The 26,759-nt window shown below is 57.4% G+C and overlaps 7 protein-coding genes across 7 annotated transcripts; all 7 read right to left on the minus strand.

The window, feature by feature from the left end:
• Nucleotides 1-6,946: 6,946 nt before the first annotated feature.
• On the minus strand, nt 6,947-8,404 carry LDBPK_220100 (amino acid permease, putative; the record flags this gene model as incomplete). The annotated part of the gene is made up of 1 exon (XM_003860712.1): nt 6,947-8,404. The coding sequence occupies one exon, from the start codon at nt 8,402-8,404 to the stop codon at nt 6,947-6,949; it is 1,458 nt and encodes a 485-aa protein (XP_003860760.1).
• Nucleotides 8,405-9,889: 1,485 nt separating this feature from the next.
• Nucleotides 9,890-10,879, minus strand: LDBPK_220110 (hypothetical protein, unknown function; the record flags this gene model as incomplete). Its single annotated transcript, XM_003860713.1, has 1 exon — nt 9,890-10,879. The coding sequence occupies one exon, from the start codon at nt 10,877-10,879 to the stop codon at nt 9,890-9,892; it is 990 nt and encodes a 329-aa protein (XP_003860761.1).
• Nucleotides 10,880-13,265: 2,386 nt separating this feature from the next.
• On the minus strand, nt 13,266-14,042 carry LDBPK_220120 (hypothetical protein, unknown function; the record flags this gene model as incomplete). The annotated part of the gene is made up of 1 exon (XM_003860714.1): nt 13,266-14,042. One exon carries the CDS (start codon nt 14,040-14,042, stop codon nt 13,266-13,268), a length of 777 nt encoding a protein of 258 aa, XP_003860762.1.
• A 2,843-nt stretch (nt 14,043-16,885) lies between these two features.
• Nucleotides 16,886-17,734, minus strand: LDBPK_220130 (hypothetical protein, conserved; the record flags this gene model as incomplete). The annotated part of the gene is made up of 1 exon (XM_003860715.1): nt 16,886-17,734. The coding sequence occupies one exon, from the start codon at nt 17,732-17,734 to the stop codon at nt 16,886-16,888; it is 849 nt and encodes a 282-aa protein (XP_003860763.1).
• A 1,453-nt stretch (nt 17,735-19,187) lies between these two features.
• Nucleotides 19,188-19,415, minus strand: LDBPK_220140 (hypothetical protein, conserved; the record flags this gene model as incomplete). Its single annotated transcript, XM_003860716.1, has 1 exon — nt 19,188-19,415. The coding sequence occupies one exon, from the start codon at nt 19,413-19,415 to the stop codon at nt 19,188-19,190; it is 228 nt and encodes a 75-aa protein (XP_003860764.1).
• A 2,203-nt stretch (nt 19,416-21,618) lies between these two features.
• Nucleotides 21,619-22,002, minus strand: LDBPK_220150 (hypothetical protein, conserved; the record flags this gene model as incomplete). Its single annotated transcript, XM_003860717.1, has 1 exon — nt 21,619-22,002. The coding sequence occupies one exon, from the start codon at nt 22,000-22,002 to the stop codon at nt 21,619-21,621; it is 384 nt and encodes a 127-aa protein (XP_003860765.1).
• A 1,665-nt stretch (nt 22,003-23,667) lies between these two features.
• On the minus strand, nt 23,668-26,193 carry LDBPK_220160 (hypothetical protein, conserved; the record flags this gene model as incomplete). The annotated part of the gene is made up of 1 exon (XM_003860718.1): nt 23,668-26,193. The coding sequence occupies one exon, from the start codon at nt 26,191-26,193 to the stop codon at nt 23,668-23,670; it is 2,526 nt and encodes an 841-aa protein (XP_003860766.1).
• Between the last annotated feature and the right edge of the window lie 566 nt (nt 26,194-26,759).

The following is a 26,759-nucleotide window of genomic DNA, read 5'->3' on the forward strand; positions in this document are numbered from 1 at the left end:
GCGCCGACGCCGATGTACGTCTGTGCTGCACGAGCAGCCAGCCACCTTCACTCTGGGGCGGTCAGCTTGGCACCTTCTCAGTCAGACGAGGATAGAAAATATCCAAGGTGAAGGTTCTCAAAGTGCCGTTCGGGTGCCGCACGTTTCTGCTCGCCTCCGTTTTTTTTTCTTTCTTTCTTCCTGGCTTGCTGTCGTGGTTGTGGCTGCGGCTCCAGAAGACGGGTTGTATTCTCTTACATCTGATGGGTGCGCCTTCCTACGAGTGTGATCGGACGGCGACTTCCACATTCACGTATTCTTGAACTGAAGAGAGCCGGGGCGGGCCTGTGTGGGCGTGAGGACGAGCAAAGGAGGGGAAAGAGGGAAAGATGATGACGGAGATGAAGGTCACCAAAGGCTCTTCACAACATCAAGAAGCGCCCGCACAAACAAACGAATATATATATATATATCGATCCTTTACCACGAGGGCGCCAGCAGTGTCACCGATGCTCGTGTAGAAGACAACTCAAGGGTCAAATGCACGCGAGCCTGAGGAGAGCCGTTTTCTTCTTCTTGGCATCTCTCTGCCGAGTCCCTCACCCACCCACCCCACCCCACCTCATCGCCGACCACCGCTCACTCTAGTTGGGCGCTCCGTTTCCTTCGACGCGCGCGTGCAGAGAAGGTGTGTGGCCCACGGTAACCAAAAAAGTCGGAGAGAGACGGAGAGGGAGGGAGGGAGAGGCTAGAGCGCGCCTCTGCCTTCTTTCGTTGGTATGCTGAGTTTTTCAAGACGCGTGCTATGTTGGCGAGGATACAGAGAGAAGGAGCGCGAAGAGGAGAAAGAAGACATCACTTCCTATTTTCCTTCTGTTTTTTTTTTTGTCGTAGTTTCTGCCTCGTCTCGAATTCCACGACATGCAGGCATTCCCCCCCCCCTCCCCCTCCTCCTTTGACGTGCCATTATACCATCAAGAGGACAACCGTATATACATATACATATATATGATATAGATATATAGATCTTCACGCAAAGGCATGCCAAGCACACAGGAGCATGTGCTCGTGCATACAGTGACAGAGGAGGGTGGAGAGGGCAAGAACAGAGAAGATGAGGTTGTGCCACGGCTTTCCCTTTGCATACTCTTCCGCATTCTCATTCCATTCCCCCTTCTTCTGCTTCTCGTGCTACTCGTTAGCCCTCTGCGGCAGACATGCGGCGGGAGAGCAAGTAGACGAGAAGACGGTGAGTGGCACCGGTGGAGAAGGCGGCAGAACGTCTATACGCTTCGACAACAGCAAGCCAAAACAGCATATACAGTTCTGTTTATATATGGGCGGCGAGGGGCCGTTCAAAGGGCACGGGGGAAACGAAAAAGACGACACCCAAACATGAAGACAAATTCGGTCGCCGAGTACACGTCCACTGCATAGCATCAACGCCTGCCGCACGGGAGGACATCATCATTTGCCTTTCGCGTCCGCATCAAACCACGGGCAATATGTTGTTCGCTTCGTGAATGATTCCTTGATGCTCACATACGCATGTATGGACGATTATGTATGCGCGCGTACCAAGGAAGGGAGAGTGGGTGTGAGGTGGGTGGGTGGAGGGGGGAGGAAGGGTTATGCAGCTTCTTAGCTCGTTCAATAAGAGCTGTCGAGGTGGAGAAAGAAAGCGAACGAAAAAAAAGAACGAAATACATCAGTGCATGTGTAGGACAGCGAAAAATGAGGCCCGCCACCCAGGAGGCAGACACAAGACCGCAGACAGACAAACAGGGGCGTGAGACATACTTGGGCCACACACACACACACACACAAGCGCGAGCAAAGGACAGCCGCCGTGCCAACACTAAATGAGAAGATGCGAGTACCGCGTACAGCAACATGAAGGCACGCCTCATGCTTTCGTATCGGCACAAAGAGTACGAGAGGCAGGAAAAGGGAGTAACCGAGCAGCACAGTGACGTGACACACGCGAAGTAAAGATGGGAAGAGGAGGGAGCAAGGGAGGAGGGGGACCACTTCGCACAGTCATGGTCAGCAGGCGTTGGAGCACAAAAGCATGCACACAGAATCGGAGAGAAAAAAGGAAGCGCCGGTGAGCGTGCGGTCGGAGCGGGCCGTGAAACTGGCGACGACAAAAGTAAGAAGAGCGCACTGATGCACAAAAAAAGAAGTTGATGAGAGGCACGCGTGCGTGTCGTTATGTGCTCGATTCAGCCTTCACCCCTGAAGGTGAGCCTGAGACCGGCGGGCTTAATGTGGGTGAGGGGGGAGGGAGGGAGGAGAATCTACAAAGGCAAAACCCGATTAAACTGCCCTTCTGCACGACGCAGTGAATCCAGACAAGAAACGCTGTCCCGTGCCTTGCAGCCCACCAACCTACGCACACGCACACACACACACCGACACTAACAAATTTTTTACGCAGTAGAGATGGCAACAGAAACGGACACGCGGAAAAAAAAAAGAAGTTGAGGTTCATCCGTGAGTAGAGACAACGCGGCACAGGCGCGAACGCAAAGCGATTCTGTTTTTTTTTTTCAGCACGCCCATTCTCTGCCCATACGCCATGGGCTGAACTCCACACTACCCCTGGCGTGCCACAGGCCCCCTTAGCTGGTGCCAAGCGGCCGTGGGCACGCGCGTTACAGCAATGCGCTGACTCAGTCAGTTGAGCATGGCATCGTGCCTCAAGTTCTACTCACCTCCACCCGAATCGAAGCCCGCCTCACAGCGGCGCCCATCATGCCGGTCGACACCTCGCGCATTCACCTCGGAGTGGCTCTCAGGCTGCCCACATCAGTAGGCAGTGTGAGGGCCGGGGGGGGGGGACGGGAGATGCTTGAGTCACGCTGATACGCTGCCCCATCATATGGATGGTGCAAATGTGTCCACTGCTGCATGTCGCTTAGAGGCAATGCCATCCAGGGCCTGACCACCGACATCCGAAGCGATGCCTCGCTCTGACCACTGCCTACGCCGTAGGGTCTCCGACCCTGCCACCGCCAGAGGTGGTTCGGCATTGGCAGGGGCGATGGAGTAGGGGTGCTGCTTGGCTCCCCCAGATAAACTGGAGGCACTGGACCCGGAGATGCCACGCCCTGAAGTGTTTCCTTGCGATGATGGCTACGTAAAGCGAAACAAAAGCAAGCAATAAAAAAAAACATTCGTGAAAATTTTAGCGTTGCTGCCGTGTATGAACCGCTCCGTCTCCCCTTTTCCGTTTAAGTTGTGCCTTATTTTCCCATGTCCTTCCTTTTTTGGCGTTTCGCATACGAAAAGTACGTCTAAGGCTCCTCATGCGTGTCGAGTACAACGCCGTCACTACATGGCCGGGAAGGCAAGAAAAGGTATGTGTGGGGAAGGAGTGATGGGGAGGGGGAGCGGACTAGGAAGATATTTCGAGAGCTTTAAGCATGGAAACACAGACACACCACGCACAGATCATCCTCGCCTTCTACCCCTCTTGCTCACAACTCTGCTCACCGCGTCATGAGCTCTCTCCTTTTCTCGCCGCCCCCTCATATCACCGAAAAGTCGGAATAAAAAGACGACATCAGGAGTGGTCGTGGTGGGTGGACGGAAAGGAGTTCGGTTAAGTAGCCTTTCCAATTAACAGTGTGTCCCTGCGCGCACGTGTGTGTGTGTGTGTGTGTGTGTGCAAAACAGAGCATACGACAGAAAAACATGAGCGGAAACCAGGGTTACAGAGAGAAGTGCTGCTGCTCTTAAGACGCCGCGTCAAGCGTGTGCAGCTGTCGGCGTTCGTATTCGTGCATATGCTTGCACTGGGAGCAGATCCAGTCGAACATACAACAACAGCACACACACAAAAAGAAAAGAAACCGAACCCGGTGCGCACCAGTGTGCGTGTCTGTCTGCGTTTATGTGTCTCTGTGTGCGTGTGTGCCGCACTCATTCGCGAAGGGGGTGGGGGCAGAGAGGTTGACAGAGGGCGGAACAAAACGATGCGCACGGACGGACGAAAAGACAAGGAGAGAGTCGCTGGCATACCCCGGTGACGTCTGCACCATCGAACGTAAACAACACCGGGAAAACGAACAGACAGAAAAATAAAGTCCGTCGTGTTGCGTGTGTGTGTGCATGTGCATCTCTGTGATGGGCGGATACCGTTCTAGAAAGCTCAGCGCAGCGCTGCTCACCAAATACGCATACACACGCATGCGCGTGTGTATGTACACACCTAAATACCCAAGAGGAGGTAAAAAGAAAACAACAGTAGAGGACAAGGAACTGCGATTAGGGGCTGAGTGGGTGGGTGAGTTTCGTTTTGATGTTATGCCCTCACCAGCGGAGACAATAAATAAGGAAAACAGAACAACGTGAGTACTCACAGTGACGGGGTACGTCAACCAAACAGAAGAAAACAGTGGAGAAGGTGGGGGAGAGTGGGAGGAGATCAAAGTAGGGCGGAAGGACAGGGCGCGTGTATCCGCCTCTATGCGTGGGGAGGGGTAGGAGAGACCTGGCATGTGGGCGCGTCACGCGTCGCGGGCTCCATCAAGCGCTTCAACAAGGAGCCCCTCAACAGAGCAGGTGCCCAGACGCCATCATACCAGTACGAGGAGTTCTCTGACCCTTTCCAGCTAGCACCCGCCCACACCCGCCCTTCGCTGCACATCATGCCATTCACCCCCTTTTTTTGCACACCTCCGCTCCCTCGTGCCCGCTTTCCTTCTCGCTCCCTATTTCGAAAAACAAAGAAATGAAGGGGGGATGAGCTGATGCACACACCGACACACACACACACGAAAGAAGGGAAGGATTCACTTGGAGGGAGTCGATCTCAAGGAAAGAGAAATGCTGAGCAACAGACAATAAAAAAAAGAAGGAGGAGAGTGGGTGGTGAAGGTGCAGAGCTGTGTGTGTTTTGGCTAACCTCGAGCCATCCTGGCACACACACACACACGCACGCACATGAGCATACACAACCGCAGCTATATATATATATATTCGCACACAGAGAGGCACAAACACACGCATGTGCCCACCCCTTCTCCAACAACAAGGAGGCACCCCAGCCAACAACGAAGGACCGAAGGAAAACGAAAGAGCACTAAAAAAATAAGAAACAGAGACACACACACACACACGCACAGAGATACAGAAGCAAGCAAGAAGAAAAAAAATGAAAAACGTGTCCTTTCCTACCTGAAGAGCCGGCAGGCCGCAAGCAGCGAAGTATTGGTTGTGAGAAAGACGCAAAGACGACAAGAAGGAGGCTGACGTGTACGCTCACAAATTTCCGCTGTTCATTCGTTCACTGTGAACGCCTTCACCATGGCTGCCAAACAGGTATCACCGATACGCGTGGGCGTTCCTCTGAACAGCCGGTTCACGTGTCTCTGTGGCTCACCCGCTCCCCGCTCGCACGCTCCACGGACCTCAACAGCGGAGCGCAGACAACAACAGCACAGCAAAAAAAAAAACACGATTCACAGCTACGAGGGCGTGCTGGTAGGAGGAAAAACAGAAGGGGAAAAAGAAAAGGAGAGCGCGCGACATACGCAAGCTGAGCCATAAACGAAAAACATGCAGCTCTACATACACCTTATCTATGTCAGTGCCTCCTCGCGCACCTTGGCGTCTCTCCGACAACTCTCTTACGTCGTTCTTGTTTCGGTTGTATAACGAAGAAAACACGTGCTTATTTCCGGTATAAAAGTTAGCATAACGAACGGCGCGCACACACACAAGCAATCCAACGGAGAAAAGGGAGGAGGGTGGGGTGGGGGCGGAGAAAATCATTCTCTTCGTTTCCCTCTCCGTCGTGATCTACACCGCTCTCCTTCTACGCATCGATGTAGTGTGCTGTCACGAACGTGTCGCCCACAGTATGCGCTTCCCGACGAGGAGAGTTGTCTTTTCTCTGCGAGTGCTTCGTCGGCGCCCCACAAGCATAGCGCTCACATGCATGCCGCTCAGGCACTAGCAAATTGCCAAAGGAAACTGACGGGCACAGGCAGAGGCACACGCGCAGGGCGGCCCAGATCATGGGAAGCAGGGAAGGAGTGAGGTTAGGGAATGTGGGTAGGGGTAATCCTTTATCTACCTTTTATCAGTGCACCAGGCTCTCCTGTAGAGCTATATCGTTTTTTTTTTTTCGTTGTTGTTGTTTCCCCTTTTCCGTTTGGTTTGTTCGCAGTTTTGGTTGGGTTACATGAAGCGATGCCCTTGTTATCATCTTTCTGTTTATTGGGGGGAGGGGGAAGGGGGTTCGTTTCTTTTTCGCTTTCTTTCCTCTCGTTTGCGCTCTCTACCATGTTGCGTCTGCTCGTGGTCTGCGTACATGTCGATGCATGCACATACAGGGTGCGCTTGGGAGGAGGGGGGGGTGCTGACGGCTGCCTCTTCGGCCTTGCGCACTTGTCTGTGAAGAAGAAGGTATGGTGAAGGGGTGGGGGCGCGTGGGGAAACAGTCAGAGAGCGGGCCGGCGACGATGAAGAACAATAACAAAAGGTGAAGAGCCCTCGTGTCTTCTGTGTACGCGTGCACCCCCTCTTCGCCTCCCCCCTTGTGTGAACCACCCTGCAGCCCATCATCGCCGCCACTATCTGCACCCAAGCAAGAACATAGGTACAGAAGCACGCACACACACGCACGAAAGCCCGAATCAACCGTTCACCGCCGCTTCCCACTTCACCCGTAGCGTGCAAACGTGTGCGCCGCTCTCCTGCATATTAGCGAGAGGGGAGGGGGGAAACAAAGAAAACACAGCACAGATGCAGGCACCCACCAGCGCGCCTCTCCTGCCTCTCCTCGTAGAGTCTCTCCCTGCTCTTGGGTGCGTGTATGTGTGCGTGTGGGGGGGGGGGAGAGGGAGGGGAGTGAGACGCTTTTCAGCGCGCGTCTTGTGCCGCTTTGCCTCTTCTTGCACGCTAATGGGCAAACAGGAGGGCGGGAGGAGAGGAGGCCGCTTCTCTGCTTCGTCTACTACACCACGCCGTAGATCGTGGCGGTGGTGCCGAAGCAAATGATCGTGACGCCGCAGATGAGGAGGACGATGGCACCAAAGTAGTTGTAGTAGCCGACCTTTTTCAGCTCGTAGCCGCCGCTGTAGATAAAGAAGAGCGCCGGAAAGACGAAGGCGATGAAGCCGCCGGTAAAAGAGCCGAGCAGGCCAAACACGGTGTTTACATTCGGGATGAATAGGCCACACAGCAGCGAGACGAGGCTGAGGAAGGTGCACAGAACGGCGTTCTTCCACCAGGCAACGGTGTGCAAATCCCAGCCGATGAGGTGGTGAACTGAGTCGCGGGAGGGCAGAATGTGCAGCGCGAAGGCAACGCAGAGCTTCACAACAAGGCCAACGTAGGCGACGGCAAAGTAGTAGTCCGTCAACGGACGGTACATGCGCAGCAGCGAGGACCCGACCTTGTCGCCAAAGTCGCAGTAGCCGAAGAAGCCGGTCACCCAGTAAAAGACGGTGCAGATGAGCATGCTGACAAGAACCTGCAACTCGAAGAAGCGAACGCTGGGCTTGGGGGTTTCGTTGAACACCTGGTACGCGTTCGACTGGCACAGAAATGCGAAGACGAACTGGCCGAGTCCTTGAATGGCTCGATTGCCCGTGTTGAACAAGCGCAGGCCCTTGCTGGTGATGCCCTCCTTCAGGCCGTGGGTGGCGGAGTGGATGACGACGCAGACGACAAAGTACAAAACGAAGACAACGCCGAAGAGAGAGACGTAGCGGAGCGAGTTGATCTGCCGCGGCAGCGAGAGAGGCAGCATCAGCAGCAGAAACGTGACTGAAGTGAGCACGCGTTGGAAGCTCACACTCCGGTAGTAGCCCTGAACGCGATCGTCATTGAGAAAGGCGTGCCACAGGTCGTTGATGCAGATTACGTAGGCGATGCACGCGCCCATGCATTTGATGAACATGATCACCGCCGTGAAGATGTCTCCGCCGCGCCCAAAGAGAATGCGCGCTGTCAGCTCGTAGCTCCTAATGCCCGTCTTGCCGTAGACTATAGCGAGGAGGCGCACCGAGTACACCGTCAGCAGATAAATCACAATAAGGTAGATTGTGCCCATGACGATGCCGGACGTGTCGAAGGCGTAGGGTAAGCCAAGAATACCAGCGCCGAGACTGCTGCCAGCGAGGTTGAAGACGCCGCTAGCGAAACCGCCCGGCGGGATTACGCGGCGCATCAGGCGCACGAGGAACATCGGCTGCTGCTTGGGCACCTCCACCTCTGCGTTGCATTCTGTCACGAGTTCATGCACCTGGTCAAAGGTTTCATGCATTTCCTTCTCTTCCTTGCAGATGGTCGCATCGATCTCGGCAGCGGCGCGGTTATCGCCGCTCGCTGGGGTCGACGACTGAGTCTCCTCCTTGTAACGCTGACGGCCGCCGTCCTGCATCACGGTGTAGTCGGGGTTGTGGGACATGGTTTGGTCACGTGCGCGTACGTGAATGTGAGGAAACAGAGGAAAGGGGGAAGAGGGAACCGCGACAAAAAAAAAGAACCGCCACGGAGCCGGTGGGCGAAGTGGTCGGGCGCGCCTATGCGTGTATACGTTTGCGACTGTGCGAACGAGAGGAAGATGAGATGGGGGGGGGAACGGCAGATTTCTTTCCTAAGCGAAAACGAAACCGCGAAGCGTGAAAAAAAAAGAACGAAAAGGGAGAAAAGGGAGCGGAGGGCTTATCTGCGCGTACGTGTATGTAGGTGTTTAGGTGGTACATGTGGGAAACGCGGTGGGGTGTGCAGGTGAAGTAGAGGGGCAGCAGTGGCAGTAATAGCGTGCATGGGGAGAGAGGCAGAGATGGCCGCAGTGCACAGCTCATGCTATGAAGCACGGAAGTCGTCAAGTTTTCTATATACAAGAAGATGCTTGCCGAACGCCATGGCGAGCCTCGCCGAGTGGCGCACAGGAGACCGGAATGCATGGCTCTACTCCCACAGCACGAGAAGCGGGACTGGAGTGACCAGGAAGGGGACGTTAGGCGTGCGAGAGAGAGAGACGAGGATCAAGCGCTCGCCCGCTCACCCATGTCGGCCGACCGTCACACCGACACACAGGACGGATACAAGCTCATGTGTCCCCTCCTCCTTTCCAAACAGCACGGCTGCCTCGTAGTGGCACACTTTCTTTTCGCTTTAACGGATCTGAGGAGCTGAGATTCTTCGAAAAGTTGAGTTTCTGTGTAGAAGAGATGGAAAGGGGAGTGGTAGAGGGAAGGGGGGGGGGGATTCGAAGAAATACACGATAAACCCAACGTGTTCCGCTTCTGTGAACAGAAAAGCGAACCATCACGCCAGTGTCATGCATCTTTCTTTCCATCTGTTTTGCGTGCGTGCGCGCATCTGTTGAGCGTTCCTCCCTTTTTTCATCGGGGAACGGTGAGGAGAGGGAGATCCGAACGCTGTTCTGTGTCGTACAAACCTAAAACGGCGCCAGAGCGACACAAGAACCGGGGAACACACGCCCCTTCCCCAACTCCCTCCCTCCCCTCTGCACACACGACGGTACAGGTGGGTATGCATCTACGCACTGTGCGCACATACTTCAGAGCAGAGGAAGAGTGAGCGAAAGAAGACACCCACGCCATTCGACAAAAAGGAAAAAAAAAGAAACGGAAGAATCTGAGCTGGACTATCCTGGGCGGCGCAGAGGACGCCGCACGCGCACCAACCGACAACCACACAAGCGCATACGCCATCGCCTCAGTTCCCTCGCGCGGTGCCTGAACGTTTGTGCGCCGGCTTGCGTCTCTTTCCGTGTGAGGTGTCTAGCTCTGTGTGTGCGTGGCTATGCGTACACCGCAGCTCTCCGAGGAAGCGCAAGAGGGAGTTGGGAAGCAAACAAAAAAAAAGAAATAAGACATCAAACCAACAAGATGAGAGGAGGGCGTGAGTAGACGCGATCTGCTCATGGCGGCGAGGATCGCGCCATGGACGGCTGTGGCGCCGCGTCGTCGGCAAACGTGAGATGCTTGCCTGCCGCCTTGGGGCGCTCGTCGACAGCGGCCACTGACGGCGGTGGTGTAGCCGCCTCCGAAAGACGTGAGGGTGGTAGACAGCCGTTCTCACCGTCCTCTGGGATCGGCGAAGGAATTTTAGTTGTCGCCACGTTATCCGTGGTGGGCTCGGCCTCGGTGGCGCTGCTCACCTCTCCCTCAGCGTGGCAGCGGGGAGCACTGTTGCCGCCAAGGGTGCCGGAGTTGAGCGCAGTGACGCCGCTCGCAGTCTTCTTATCAGCCTGTGATAAGTGCGCGGGCGTTACTGCGAGCGCAGACGGCGGCGATGCGACGGCCCCCTCCTCATCTATGCTCAGGCAAACCGGAGGGGCTGCTGCATTGCCGTCCTCCATTGGCAAAGGCTGCGCCGGCGTATCTTCGCACTCTGTGTAAGGCATCGCTTGCGGGGGCTGCTTGTGGCGCAACGTCTCCTGCTCGTGCACTGAGGGCGTGGCTGCGCCCTTCTCTGCACACGCGGGGCCAGTGGCGCGGTCAAACCCCGTAAGCGTCTCGTCACTCACGCCTGTCACATCAGCCTCAACACAAAAGGTGCTGCCGGATACATCAACGCTGCCGTCAGCCCCCCCGAGAAGCGCGTCCGCGGGGCTGGCGAGGTCGTCTTGGAGTGCAACCGTCGCCGAGACACGAGCGGCACTTTCAACGTCTGCGTCCTCATTGAGATCGATCACGCTCGTAGCATCCGCTGTGACTTCCTTCCGTGCCTGCTTCTCAAGGCGGTAGCGTTTTGCCGCCGGTGATAGCGAGGCAGCTTGGCCGAAGCGCATCTCTGTCGGAACGCTTGATGCATCGGGTTCGGTCTGCTGCTGTGCTCCCTGTTCGTGACGCTGTGACTGTATACCGGGCAGCAGAACACCGTGCTCCTCAGTCGAATGAGCTGACATGGCCGCTCAGCCGATGCTCTCTGGCGCGCAACCGGAAAGATGAAACACAGCAGAGAGCAGGGAGGCACAAGGAGGCAACCGCACGCAGCGTGTCTTTGTCTGAGTTTTAGGTCTCGACGTTTCTCAGGCGGAGTAGTGAGGGCGGGGTGGGGTGCTTGTGAGTGCGACTCGATACCGTTGCGGGGGCGACCGGTAAGGAAAGGCGTGGGGGGAGAGGGAGGGAGGGAGGGGAAGGCAACAGAATTGTGAAACGGCCTTTCTGAGCACGACCGGCGAAAACGCCAAACCCAACGTGCAGAGGAGGGATGAGTTGATGTTGGTGGCGCAGCAACGAAGAAGGATATGAATGACGTTTGCCGCTGCTTAGGATGTGAGCATACGTGGACGAGGCAGCGCAGGGGAGGAGCGTGAGGAGGGCGTGACGGGTGTTGGATGGCGGAAAAGTGGGCCGCGAGGCAAGACTCACATGGGTGAGGCGAGGCAGAGCCAAACGCAATCGTGCGGCAGCAGAGGATACGGCGGATGCGGTCCTTGAGGTCTCGGCCACGTCGCATTGGTGGGGGTTTTGGATTGCGCATTCGTGGTGGCAGTACGCAGGCGGAGACAAACACGCGAAGAACAGGATCGAAGAAGAAGCAAGAGAGTGAGAGGCACGCACACCAGCATGGGAAGACTCTGCGCCCCCGCTCCCTGTCCCTCCTTTCCATCGTGACGAAACCCAGGTAGCGGGGGGGAGGGGGAGGATGCACACAACCGAGGAAAAACAGCAGAAAAGGAACAATGAAGCGAAGAAACAAGCAAAAAAAAACGAAAATGAGGCACATCAACACCACAAAAAGGCAGGAAGGTGGGAAGGGGTGGGGCTGTGGAGCCCGGGTAGGAAAAAAGGACGATGAGAGTGCTGAGGGGAGGAGGGGAAGAAAGAGCAACATAGATCGATTCATATATATATATATATATATAGGTGTGCGTGCAATTTATATCTGCAGATGCATACATGTAGATATTATATGGAAATAGGCGAGAGACGCAAAGACAAGGCGTGCATTGTACACGGTAGCAACGATATACAAACATATATGCGTACGTATGCATATTCAAAAAACCGACGGAACAAAAAGGCAGGGGAAGATACGAGTATATTCTTTTTGTCTCCCCCAGGTGTCATCACTGCGAGCGCTGCGGTAGCGAGGCGCCATCCGTGACGGTTCGACGCCCCATGCGCGAGGTCTTCTTCCTGCGCGCGGAAGCGTCTCTTCGATGCGTCACGCGCTCCTTCCGCCAGCAACCGCCCGCCTATCTCGCTGGTCGGAGCGCGAATCCGAGGCAACGTATAATCTCGAAACGATGGCAGAGAGGCACTTTGGACGGTTTGCACCGACGGCGGAGAGAGACGGGTCGGATGCCTCCTCGGGCGGGGACAGGAATGGGTCGGGCAGTCCAAACGGCTCGCAGAGAAACATGGAGTGGGAGGCGGCGAAGGAGACCTTGGCAGCGCTGGCGTCGGCAATTCCGTGACGACGTTGTTCTTCTTCCAGACCCGGGCAACACCACAGACTTTCGGGGGAACTCCTCGCAGCGGTGGCCACGCACCCACAGCGCGGCTTTTACACGATCGTCGACCTCGTTGGATGCGGGTGAGGTGCACCGTGAGCGGTACACGCTCCACATCTTACCGCACCGCAAAGGTGGCGTTCGTGCGCAGAACGCGCAAGTGGGTGATGGCGTCCCGCACGTGGCCACGCGCAGCAGAGGACTAGTGCATACACGGAAAGTGACCCAGCACCCTCCCCCCACCACCACCCTGGTCACGTCTCTCTCTACGGCCTCTATGCCGTAACCTTCGCCGCAGAAGCCGACCTCAAGAAGCAGTTTCGCAGGCGCGTGGCTCCCCACATAGCGGGGCACTGGACGGACCGCGGCACCACGTTGGGGTGGCCAGCTTCGCTACGGAGATACGAATAAGCAATAACACACGAAGCGGGACCGGATCGCAGACAAGCGAGCCGCATGCCTCGGTCACTATAAAGGAAACAGAAAGGGAGGAACACCGGTCAGCGAGCAGATGTGCGCACACGCGCACTCACGCATTCCATGGAGGACCTGCCTCTTTCTGGAGGCAAGCGAGGAAGGCAGCGCGAGTAACCGGCTCGGCTCAAAGGAACCGCACGAGTTAGAGCAGCACGAGGGGCAGCAGTGGTATACCCCCCATCTACTCCTCCCCTCTTGAAGACGGAGACGCACGCGAGGGCAAAGACAAAAAAAAAGAGTGTGGCCTTCGCCCCTATCTCATTCTTCGATGCTCTCTTCCTTGCTGAGAGTACCCGGTGCAGAGTGCAAGGTTGCACGCAGAGCTTACCTCCGTCATGCTCGCGCAGGTTTGCCATCATGAGCTCGATGAGGTCGGGCGGACGTAGTAGCTGCGCAGCTTCTCTAGCTGCTCCACACCTAGCCCAAGCTCTTTCTCCATGTACGCGTTTACCGAGCCATACCTCTTGCACACCTCGCCAAAGCACAGCTCCAGGAAGAAGGCTTGGGCACGGAACAGTATGTTGACAGCATCCTTCGAGATGATGCAGTTGCCCACTCTCACCGTTTCGCACGATGGCGGCACGCAGCACCGGTTCGTCAGCATGAAATCCTCCATCACAGCTTCTGCGGGCACGTCCAGAGCGGTCAAGAGGAGCGCGGCGGCCACGCCGGTGCGGTCCTTGCCAGCTGTGCAGTGGAACAAGACCGGCTGCCCTTTTGCTTCCCTGAGAAAAACGTCGAAGAAGTTCTTGTAGACGTCCTTGAAGTCGATGAGAAAGGTTGTTGAGATTCGCCGAAGCAGCGCCTCTGCAGATGGCCCGTCCAGCGACGGCTTCGTCAACACGTGCTCGGTAATGAAGCAGGTTTCGATCGGGATCGGGAAGTACGTGACACCCGCGAACGCGTACGGCGAGCGAGCCTTTTCCTCCGCACCACGAAAGTCGATGATGTACTTGAGCCGCAGCTTCTCCAAGAGCATCTTCTTGCCCTCAGGCGTGACGTCACCAACGTTGTCGGAGCGGTAGATGTGCTTGTACTTGACGACGTGCTTGCCATCCCGTGTATGGTAACCGCCGAGGTCGCGGCAGTTCTGCAGCCCCTCGACTTCGACGATACGCTTGTGGGCCGGCATGAGTCCAGCATACCAGAGCTCGACAGCGGGCCGCGATGCGACGCTATGCAGAAGGCGAGAAGGCGGGAGGACGGTGCGCGTGCGTGTGTGCGCGATGGTGAAGGAGAGACGCTACGAGGGAGCTCCGGGTTCCCACCTCGGCCCACACAGAAGACCCACACCCGCCGGGAAGCACGAACACAAACCCACGCACAGCGCAACTCCGTTGCGCGCGGCAGCAAGGCTGTTGCTAAGTGATAGCGGCTGCGTATGCGTACACCTGCACGCCGACCCTCCGCCACCACACCACAGTAACCACAAGCACGCCGGCGGCCGGGGCACGAGAGTCAGACGGATACAGACAGACAGAGAGAGATGGTGTTCCGCCCGGTTTCTCAGGTGAAAAGCCAAGGCGACGACAATCAGCGGCAGGACAGAAATGGAACGCCGGCGAATCGATGGCGAATGCAACGGAGGAAACCCAAAATGTATATGTGAACACAAAACTGAAAAGCACGAGTCGTGCGATGCGTGGCGTCTGCGCGGAGAAGCGAGGGCGAGCGCTGGAGTAGGGGCCAGGCGACGTTAATGAGCCGAATGTCGTGTGCTATGGGGGCTCTCAAGTGGAGGTGGTGCGCGGGAGTATCACCACTGTCGTGCTGCTCTCAGGTGTGGCCTCCAATGGGGCAGAGAGGGCGTGGGGTTCAAGAAAGAAGTCCTCGTTTTCGCCGCCGTCCATGCGACGTGTGCGTGTGTGCACGTGTGGACGGCAGCGATGAGTTGGAAAGGTACGAGAGGAGGAGGAGAGGTGACGATTAGGAAGCAACAAACGCGTGCAACAAAGAGAGGCGTGGTACACGGCTAGACAGGTACGAGGATTCGGAACGCTGCACACCTGCGCAAACGCATACGCACACACCATGGGCGATGAGTGCTGCTCCGTCATGGCGGCATGTACGGGTGGCTTGCGCGATCCGTTGCGGGCCATCCGAATGCCCACGACATCGCACACGCTCGCCACCACCACGACCCGACGAACGCCTGACGGTGTCTGCATGGGCGCGCGATACCGTATCGGCGGTATCGGCGGTCACGGAGGGTGGGAAGCCGGGAATGGTTGAGAGCTGCATCGTGCTTTTCACCTCCCACGCACAGAACCCCTTACGGAGTGTTACCGCTCGCGAGGGGAGAGGACCAAACGAAGTGTGATTTCGCAGGGCCACCATGAAGCTCTGAGGTACGGGGTACACCTTTACGTGTGTGTGCGCGTGCGTGCGTGCGTGCCTGCCTGTGTCTTGGTCGCCTCCACTCCAGAGCCGACTCGGCTTGTACTGCTGGCCATGCTCTCCTTCCGGCCTCTGTGCCGCCTTGCTCGCTGTTCGCTTTCCTTGGTCCGTTGATACGTTAAAAACTCAACCACGCACAGACACACAACCGTGAGAACGCCGCACTACAATGAACAGAGAAGCCTCTAGAGTTGTTTTCAAGCATGCATCCGGCATTGCTGGCGCCTGCCTCTCTCTCCGCCTCCCTTTTTGTGGCAGGATGCATGACTGCGCTGCTGGTGGCCACTCGTGTTCGCGTCCCGCTTCCGGATGCGTGCGGCCTCACCAAAACACGGGAGTGACAGCTACACACGCACATATACAGAGAAGTGAGCCAGTAAGCCAACCAACGAGAGCAAAATGCCGTCGACATCCACACAGGGTGAGGCACTCACCAATACCCAAACACACACACGTACGAAAAAAAAGATGCGGCCGTGCTTTGAGCGGCCCCCCTGTCCCTCCCCACACTACGCCCACCGCCGCACACGCACAGGGCCGGCGAGGAAGCGGAATTGGAGGTGGGGCAGGAAGGGCCGTCGGGAGGCCTGCGGAGCGGGTCGGGAAACCGGCACCCGAGGAGTGCGCAGGAGTCAATAGAAGCCCAGTCAAAACTCCTTCGCACTTCGATGTGCTACACGGTTGTCCTCCTCCCCCTCCGCGCACAGACACGCATCTCTCGCCGGCCAGCTCCGAAGCTATTCTGCACATATGCGTGTGCTTGTGTGTGTCTGAGTGCCCCCACCCTTGCTTCCTCTGCCTGCCCGCATACGCGCGCGCGAGAGCATGAGCTTGAGCTTGCGCAGAGAAAGCGACAGCGAACGAAAAAATGCGGGCGAGCGGTTTATGTCTCAAGAACGCCCCCGCCCCCCCCCCCGCTCTATCCCCTCCGCCCTCCGCTTCCCCCTTTGTCGGCACTGCAGTGGAGAACAAGTAGACTGACGGAGTAGTAGCAATGACGGAAAAAGACGCACGGAGACCAATACACGAGGCAGCGCCTGCACAGCACGCGCGTGCCGCATCACGCCATGGACCGCCTTTCTTTCCTGACTTCCCACCTAGCGCTGCGCGATGCGTGTTGCTCTGCCTGCCGTCGCGATCTTCGGTGTTTCAATGGAGGAGACAGAGCGGGAGAGGGCAGAACGCCGCGAAGCGCGAGAGAAGAGGGCGCACCCATTCTCATAACGCCCAGAATCGTGCGCGAAACCGCACGAATCCATGAGACCAGCACCAGCAGCGATTATGGCGTCGATCACCCGCCCCGCCAGCACCCATAGAGAGGCAGCTAAGATAAACAAACCGAAGGGCAACCAAAGAGGAAGGAAAGAGAAGGAGTGCCACGAGGGCAGAGCGACGGAGAGCGCTCCATCCATCCCGACAGATACCCGACACACAGAGAAAGAGAGAGGGCACTTGTCTGGGAGGACACACACGCACACACGAGAACAGCTAGGTGCCCTACACACCAATTACAGAAATCATACACCTCTACGCACATCTTCGCACACACGTGAAGGGGCCGCCGTGCAGGCGAGTCGCTCATTTCTTCTTCTTTGGCGACGCAGACGCACGACGAGAGCGTGAAGTGGACAACTTCTTATGAAGCACCTCATCACGGTAGCGCTGGTGGTCAGCGTTGATGTATGCCGGATCGTAGCCGGTGCTTCCAGTGCCCATCTCCAGGTGCTTCGCGCCGCTGCCGCTACCGTTGCTGTTACCCTTCGAGTGCTTCATCGCCTTGATCATCTTCACTACGCCTAACTTGTCACCCACCACGTACGCGATGCCGCCACAGATGGCGAGCAAGGTGAAGTACGTGAGGACCGTGCGAGGGTCCGTGCCGAGGGGGTCCTCAAGCATAACCGTAGAGTTGAAGGCCGTGATGAAGTACGTCTGGTTCGTTGCCGAATCCTGTACATAGAGGCCGAGCACCATGTTGAATTCGCCGCTTTCGAGGTGGACGTCCGGGGTGAAGGTGTACTGTATGCTGACCGTCTCCGACTTCTTTACCTCGCGCGCCTGGCGGACCACGGAAAAGTTCTGAATAGTCGTGTGGTACTGCTGCGGAGGCTGCAGGAGGCCAACCACGAGGAACACCACCTGTGAGGCTTCGTTGCCGTTGTTTTGAAAGGCAATCACTACATTTGCCTTCGATCCTGCATGGAAGGAAGGGAAGGATTGCGACGACGCGTTAAGGAACAAGACGCGGCTCACGTAAGGCGCACGGTCCGCACCGGCCTCCGACTCCGCATACATGTCATCCGCCTCCTCGCCACTGACGTAAATCGCGTTGCTGTCTTCCGCTGGCACCACCTCCGCCACGACGATGCTCGCGATAAGCAGCGCCACAAAGGCGAGGACGAACAGCTTGCGCAGTGCACCCGACATGTTCGTGCGGTTCTCGTCTCGACTGGTCTTCTGTGTAGTGTTGTTCGTTGGGTGGCGTGCTTCCTCTACTGCTCCCCCTTCCACGCCGTCAGACTTCCAGTGATGAAGGACTGAGAGTGAACGAAAGGGAAAGGGCTGAAGGCGACACAAGCGACAACCGCAAACACACACACACAACAACAAAACAAGGGCTCAAAAAACGGAACAAGTCTTCCCTTCCTGAACGAGAATGAGCCCGTGGCGTAGACACGATGAGCTTCCGATGTGCTTTCTTCTTCTGATCGTCCGATCGTTGCTGGTTGTGCGCGTGTGCATGAGTGGGGGGGGGTGTAGAGAGAGGGGGAGGGGGAAGTGCTGAGAGAGGGAGCGGTTGCGAGATTCATGGGGCGCGTTCGATGCCAAGGAGAGACGGGATGTAAAGGGGGGGGGTGGCGGTTGACGGCGCTGGGGAGTGCGAGTGGCATCAAAAACACGCTAGAGCACCGAGCACGGGAGCACATTGCTGTGCTGTGCTCAACCTCTGCCCTGACAGAGAGATATCAGACTGACAAACGCACACACATAGCGGCAGTGTCAGCGTTGGAGCGGCTGCCAAGTCGGCATTCCGGTCTCGTGCATCGGTTCCTCTCGCGCCTGGTGCTCCACCATGTACTCAGGGAGAGCACGGACACATCCATGCGGGGGCGCATCGCTCAGCGGAGTGTTTGTGTGCAGGGAGCTGGGGTCCGCAAAAGAGAAGGAGTATGCCGAGGACACATCCAGTTGTTGGAGAGCCTATCGTGTTGCTCGGAGTTTCTGTGCTGCTCTTCGTTTTTTATTTATCCAGCGCGCATGTGATGACGCCCATCCACGACACCACCACCACCTTAGCGCGTGTCTCCTCTCGCCCACCTCCGTCTTCATCATCGGATACCGACGGAAAGCTAGGGTGAGGAGAGCGGGAGCAGAAACGAGGGACGAGACGGAGGCGAAAACGACGGATGGGGGGGGGGAGAGTAGTGTAGTGGTTGCGGTGGTAGTGAGGCGGGAGAGTGAGGAAAAGGGAGAGGACGAAAAGGCGGGCACCGAACAACGACGGCACAGACAGAGGCACGCGTGCGCCGAGGACACGGTGCGATGCCGGCCAACAACACAAGGACAGAGCAAGTGTTCGGAGAGAGGCTGTGCGTGGGGGCGAGGGGGGGCACCGGCGGAGCAGAGGCGACCAAAACAGCAAAGCCAGATAACAGCGCCACATACCCCCTCCCCTGCCCTAGCTTTCCATTTGCCCCTGAGGAGAGACACAAAGCCGGAAAGGAGGCGGCGGCAGCGTCGTACGTGCGCGTCGGCAGGACGGTTTGCACTCTTCCGATCATCGTGCTCCGTGGTGCACCTTTGCAAGACGGCGTTCATTGCCAGCGGCGGAACAGCAAGACAAAACCAGTGCCCACGATGGAGCTCCACGCCCACGCAGTTACATCAGTTTCTTGCCCCCGCCTTGAGTCTTGCGATCCAGCGAGTTGGAGATGATCTTGTTGGTGTGCAGGTACCGCCACGAACAGCGATCAATGCAGTGCACCTCGTCCTTGGTGAGCTCTGCATCCTTGTACAGGTCCTTGCAGCACAAATTAAAGCACTCCTCCCGCAAGGAGCTCATCATCGTCTCTATGCGGAACGACTCTTGCTTGACGCCCAAATTCATTGCTGCTACTGCTCACACACGTGCACACACGCCAAGCTGACGACACCCTCCAGCGTGGGGAGAACAGAAGAAATTATATCGGGCACGTAGGGGGAAGGGGGGCGCCCACACCGACAGCAGCGATAACGGCAACGGCAACGAGCAAACGCGAGCGTGCGTGCGAGTGTGCGCGCGTATGTTTGCGGCGTGTGTAGAGGACGAGGACGGAGAGAGAAGAGGGTGGTTGGGGAGAGATGAGCAGCATCAACAGAGGAGTTGGTGAAAGAGAGCATAACAGGGGAACAACGCCGAAAAAAAAAGGCGCACCATACCGCGTCATAACGGCCAAAGGCCAAGCCAAGGCTGATGCCGACGGGAGCAGAGAGGAAGAGACGCTGGGAGGCAGGCAGGATCAGGAATGAGGGGAGGCGTCAGAGACGCACATATTTAGCAGCAAAAGACAGCGAGCGACCGTTTTGGCGGAGGGCACTTGCGCAAGTGGCTCCAACCGCTCAGCTCGTTTTCTCTTCTAGGCCACTCATGCTCATACTGAGATCCCCGTCCCCCCTCCACACACGCACGCCTTCCAGACCTTCTCAGCGCTCACAGAGCTTGACAGTTCTTATGCGGGCGGCGTGCGTAGCTGTGGCTTGGTTTACTTATCGACGCATACCGCGCGTGAACGCGGCCGGATGCAAGTCCTCCACAGAGAAAAAAGAGGTCGAATGCCTTCCACTCCATTTTCCTTCCTCTTAGCTCCCCTCCTCGCCGGGTGTGTAGGCAAGGCATGCTGTTAGTGGAGAGCACGCCGACAACATCGTCGCTGAGGCGTCCGTGACGAAGAGAGAGAGAGTCAGCTGCTGAGGAATGTTTCTTTAGACATCTACCTTCCTGTTAAAGCCCCCGTCGTGAGCGTCTCTGAAGACGGCGCAGTCAGATGCGACAGGGGAAACACAAGAGGAGACGAAGATGAGCAAAACATCGATAGGGAACGGCATGTAACTTGGCAACGAGAACTGGAACAAGAACAGAAGACACACACACAGGGAAAGATGAAAGGGGGCGGTGGTGGGCGTGAAGAGATGCATTTGAAGAATAGGATGCCGCTGCTGGAGGGTTAGGGGGAGGGGTGTAGGCGCAGCGTCGGCAGTGCCATGAGATGCGTTCTCACAAGTACCACTTATGCTGGTGTACACGAAGTGAAGTGGCGAAAGGATCAAGGAGGGGTGCGATTCAACGCAGCGATGATTATATCTGCAGATAGGTGGACAAGACAAGAGAGGGGGCCTGACAAACCGTACATACATCGGTCACACATCTACGGGCTTCTTCCACAATTCCTGTACATCCGATGTCTATCCAAACGGTCACCTAGAAACGCGTTCATTACCTTTGGACCCCCCTCCAATCCGCACGACCTGAACCCAATCCCCCTCTACCTGCTCCTCATCTCCCTCCCCTCCCTCCCCTACTTCGCCACCGTTTCTCCGTTTACTATTATTATTTTGCAGCATTCAAACATTCTCCATCGTTTGTGTGCGCGCGTCTTGCGTCCTTCGCGTTCACTGGTCTGCTTTTTTGCTCTTTGTGGACATGCACTTCAGCACCACCGTCACCGCCTTATATATATATTGGGGTCATCCTCATTGTGTTGCCACGGTAAGAACGGTTATCCTTAACTGACTCTACGCAACCCCCTCACTCCCCCCCTCAAACACGAGAGAGGAAAAAAGAACACAACGCACCGACACGAGCAGAAAGACATAACGAGGCCAGATGTAGGAGAGGGAGTGACGCATGGTTCCTCCGACACCACGATCGCGAGCCCGAGGACGCGAAGCGGTGTCCGTGCAACGACAGTCAAGCGCGCACACACACACTACACTAAAGGGTATCCTGGTAGCATCCGCAGACTGCTGCATCGGCATCACCCTCGTTGCTACTCCGCGCTTTCTCCTGTTTCCCGAGCGTCGCTGTTTTCAGTCACACGTGCATCGCCACTGCTTCACCTCACCCAACAGCAACAAACCAAGCCAGTGAGAGAGCTTGATGTAGGCCTGAATGCGTGTGCGTGTTTGCGCCCACACAGCGCATTATGTGGTCACACCGTACACTGAGCGTGCACACCGCCCTCTGTCTTGCCACATGTCCTCTTCACGGCTGGCCCGTAAGGAGTGCAACTGGCCACTGCACCTGTCTCCGTTCATTCAAAGGAAATACGCAGTCAATTTCGCGTCGCCAAGCAGTCCTGGGAAGGTGGAGAACAGCTCATTCTAAATCCGGCTAATACTCTTACGCATGCACAGACGCAGGTTGATATATTTTGAATGCACAGGAGACTCGCCAGCATGGAGATGGACTTCCCCTGCACAATTATCGGTTCCAGGAGCTGGCTCAGCGACGCCTCTGTGGACGCGACCAGAGCGCCGTTTGCGCCAACAACGCCGCTACCGATGCAGCCGATACCGCACAGCGGCGATGCCACAAGGCCATGTGCTGTGCTGGAGAAAGCATTAGGCCGAACAAAACCGGTGGCCAGCGGACTGGAGCACGCATTCAGGTGTCGCTGCGTGAAGCTGCGACCCATGTAGTAGACAGAGCGGCGCATGTGACCGCGACAACCTCCCAGAGATGAAAAATGAACAGAGAACAATCTGTGAAGAGGGGGTGGGGTGGGGATAGAGGTAGAGGGCGTCGACGAGAGGCAGCCCGAGATGATGCTTTATGTGTACGTCTTCGTTGGTATGAGGCACAGCACGGCAAGGGAGGAAAAAGGGAGGAGAGCTGTAAAGGGTTAGCCCCGCAGCACACGCAGTATGAAGTCACTGCAACTGCCGTTCATAAGACGTGTGAGCATGTTCGTGCGCGAGGAATGACCAGAGGGGGGGGAGATGGCACAGTCGGTAGCGGCCGTGTCGGCCCGAGAGAGGAGGGGGAGGAGACAGAGGAGGTGAGTGCAGGAGGAGGCAACAGGGTTGCATATACATTGTGTGCCTCGATGTGAGCCAATACAAAAGTGATGGCCAGACCAGCTGTAATACATACATGTGAAAAGGGTGGCACTTGGTTCGTGCAAAAGCCGCAAGAGAGAGAGCAGTCAGACGGTTGGGAGAAGGGACGCACACACTCGGCGCACCGATTTACACGCGCACGTACCGTTTTTATCGTTACCTGCAATCCATCGAGCCGCAGCTTTCTTCAGGAAAGTAGAACGCGAAAGCCGGCACGCACGTCCCTCTGCGTCCTCTGCCCGTCCAGGCCCTTTAGCGTAACGTAGGGCGGTCGCCAGTTGGGAAATAAAATGAAAACCTTGTCGATGTTGCTCGTTGCGTGCGTGCGTGTGCGCGCGCTTCCAATGGATTCTACTCTTCCTCCAGCGGCCTCTGCAGCGAAGTGACAGAAAGACAGGGAGGGGAGGGGAGGGGGGCTGGCGGAGTGCGGCGATGTGATGAGCGCGCTGTAGCCGTCGGGAACGGGACAGAGAAAGGAAAGCCACCACACACTCCTGTATGAAAAGCACGTGCTCCAAGGTGAGAGCCGCCACATTAGTGACACCTGCAGATGACCACACACATACGCGCATATAGAGCGATAACACCCCCATGTTGCTGGGATAAACGCACACCCCGCGCAGGATGGGAGGGGGACGAGGCGGGCCCCGAGGAAAACACGAAACGGAACAAAGCACGAAGTACGCCTCTCCACATGTGAGCGCACCTCAGCACAACCACAACGGTGTACAAAAAGAGGAAACGTGCGGTCCGCAGTGAAGGAGAGGCACTTGAGATGAGGGGAAGGGTGGAGTAGCGGATGAGAAGTCGCCCAAACACATATACCATCACATACATGGAGCCCCTTTCCCCCTCCCCTCCTCACGCCATCGTCACCCGCAGGTTGCGGGGGGTGGGGCAGACACACACACACACAGAGACACACAGACAGACACACTCCTACACCTGCCATCATCACGGCAAGTCGTACTAAATGACTCCAGTGCTCTCTCACGCCCCGACAGCCGCCTCGCCTTACACCCCTCCTTCTTTCTCCCCTTCTCTCCTTCCGCCTCCTTTCTTGGCTGCTCCTCTCGTTAGTCAGCGCAAACGACACATGCTGCCATCCAGCGCCAAGTAGAGAGACGCTGGAGGATGTGGTGCTAAAGTGGGAGGACGGCGGGGCCGGCAGCACCAAGAGGGTTCGCGTGGCAGCATCAAAGGAGTGCATGCCCTTGTCACACCCATTACTGACATTCGGTCTTGTAGGATTGCGTCAACGCTCATGTCAGTGGTGACTCGCTTGCCGCCTGCTTCGCGTCTCCGTCGACCTCATCCTCGTTCCACTCATCATTCCACCCAGCAGGCTTTCCATCCAGGTTCTCCGAACCAATATCGGCGAATGGGTCATTGGGCACCTTGCGCGTCAGCACACCTGATGGGGGAGGCTTCAGCGCCCAAGTCGATGGCTTCTCCGACTCCGCCAGAGGCCCTATGTAGCGAATAAGAGAGGAGGAAAAGTTGTGCTTGTCTCGCTGCGCGAGGAACCACATCGGAAGCTGCTCCGCGAGATCGGTGGCACTCCCAACAGCTTTGAGTAGCATGCGACCATCGCGCGGTAGTGCACGCGTGAGCGCGCCGTCGGTGGCCGACTGCGATGACAAGAGGGCAATAAACTTGATTACTTGCCCAATATTCGTCATCCGTGGCTGCAGCACGTGCGGCGGTGGTGAGGGATCCTCTGCACGGCCAACAATCAGCTTGTCGTAGGCAAAGAACTCGTACAGCTTGAAGAGCCGTTTATGCCTCTCGAAGAACTCGCGGCGGACGAAGCGGCGCGCCTTTTCACCTGACAAGCGGCGCCTCCGCTGCTCTCTGACTAGGGCAGAGCGCAGTGCGTCCACCGCTACCGGCTGCCCGACGGGGATGGCGTCGTGAAGGAACTGTGCCATCTCAATCTCAGACATCTCTACCTCCGGCTTCGCTGGCCCCCGAGGAGTCGATGTTGGGCCGAGCGGCCTCCCAACGTATGCGCCCTCCTCATGCCCCCTAGCCCCCAAAAGAGTCGCATCGGCCCTCGCCGGTTGTTGCAGCTCCTCGGCGGCGAGGCGAGGCGTGTAGATGTGATCGCCCTGCCTCATAAAGAAGAGCGAGTGTGTTTCGACAAAGGAGGAAACGGCGTCTGCGCCAGTCGTCGTATCCGGCGTCGCGTCCGCCTCTTCCACCGGTCCATAGGTGCGCAGCAGCGCTTCTTGCAAGTCTTCCGGAAGCGCTGCGTAGAGGTCGGCGGGAAGCTGAGGGCCATTGTCCGCCAAAATGCGCTGCAAGTGCACCATCACTCGCGGTACCGGCGATGTCTCCAGCGTCAACGAGGAGGGCTGCTCCGACGCCGGCAAGAAGGCCCACGGCCGCACTCGCGAGGAGTCCAGCTGCACCTCCCACAAGTGTCGTAGTCGGTCGAGGAGGAGGACGCTAACGCGGAGATCGCCCCCCTCGACGAGACCGTAGAACACCTCGATTTCGCGCACGAGGTCCGCCGGCACGCAGTTGCGCAAGTGCACCATATGAAGGCCCTTCACCAGCCCTAAATGCTTCAGGCGATCCTCTGCTGCCCCTTTCTGCAGGGCCTCGGTGAGCTTGCGGCCCAGTCGTGTGGGGTCGTGGTGACTGGCTGCGCTCTCCGGTGGCGGTGCATCTGACGTGTACGAGCGAACCCCAGCCTGCAGCAGCAGCGGCTCTGGCCGCAGAAGACGGACAAAGATGGCCATCGGTGAGGTGCCGAACGCGCGCACGTCGACGAACTGCGGTGGCAACTGCTGGAAAGCGTGCCGCACGTCCTCCAGCGATGGGGCTTCGCAACCGAACAAGGTCGCCGACATGTTTGTCATGAGCGCTGCATCCATCAAGTACGATAGTGGCACGTGGTACTGCGATGGCAGTACCGCGCTGAGCCACAGCTGAAGTCTGCTGTGCTGCGCACGTGCCAGAGCGTGGTCGGGGGACAAGCACCGCGCTGGTGGCGCCGGCGTCGTGCAGGGCTTCGCCCAACGCAGCCGCACGTACAGCGACATTGGATGATACCAGAACACCTCTTCATACTGGTGAAAGAACCTTTTCAGCTGTATGGGGGAGACAAGTGACCAATGCCGCAGTGCCTTGCAGAGTTCTGTCACTGTCGGCGTCGCCGATGAGAAGCCAAGCGAGGTGGCCATCTGGGTGCCTGCCATGTGCTGCGCGATGGTCAGCAGCCCAATGACGCGGAGCCCGAGCGTCTTGTCCTCGTTCGAACGGAACGGCAACGCCGCGTCATTCGACATGGCCACGTGCACACGACCGGGTAGCTGCACCTCGATGAACGCCTCAGGGTGCCACCGGATAAACTGAGCGAGCCCACCGCCTACATTGCCGAGACGCTCAAGGTGCTCATCACCTATCATACTTGCCAGCTTTGAGATGGGTATCGGTCCAGTCGACCGAAGTAACGAGCGAAGGTAAGCGATGAATCGATCGTCGACAGTCGAGCCGGCGAACGTTTGCCTGACGGAATTGAGGCGACACGACATCATGAGCGGTTCGCCACGGCAAGAGAACTGAAGGCGCGCGGCGCTGCCGCCGAGCAGTAATGCCGGATGACGCCGCGTTTGAGCTATCGCCGGCACGCCAGGAGTGGAGCCGCGGAGGCGACCCAGGGCCTTTCCGTGCCGTCCAACTGGTGCATCGGGAGTGGCGGTATAGGTGGCGCCGTTTGATGTTGCAGCGACGCAGTGATACGCCAGCGAGCGTAGTGCCCCAGTGCGTGCAGGGAGCATCGGGGAGAAGTGGGCGAGGTGGGAGGTGGGGGAAGCTCGGATGGGCGCCCTCTTGTCATTTCGTATCGCGGACTCCCTTCAGTATGGCCGCGTCCGTTCAAGGAGCTAGCTGTCCTTTACCACCCCAATACACGCCCCGCCAGCTCCGCAAGCAGAACAGCGAGGGAAGCACAAGAGTGCACAAACACCAAACCGATGAAGCGCCGGCAGTTCTGGCGGAACGGAAGCAACCACAGAGGGAGAAGAGGAAGAGGTAGAGGAGGTGGAGAGAAGAGGAGAGGCTCAAGACCTCCATAGCCATGGAAAGTTTGGCCTCCTCCCCCCACAGTACCCAAAGCCAAAACGCTAGGGTCGCGATTGCCGTTGCAAGAGGCGGAGAGTGCAGGGGGTGGGGGTGGCGTTACTACTGTGGCGGCAAGGGCGGTAATGATCAGAGAGAAAGAAAAGCCACCATGTGCACTTGTGCCAATGTACAAGGGTGTGCGAGAGGGAGGCGCAGGTCGTCGCGCGCACTTGCCCCGCACATCCAGGATGGAGGCGAAAGGAAGAAACAAGCGCTGTGGATG

Source organism: Leishmania donovani, chromosome 22 (assembly GCF_000227135.1).
Source record: "Leishmania donovani BPK282A1 complete genome, chromosome 22".
Lineage (NCBI taxonomy): Eukaryota > Euglenozoa > Kinetoplastea > Trypanosomatida > Trypanosomatidae > Leishmania > Leishmania donovani.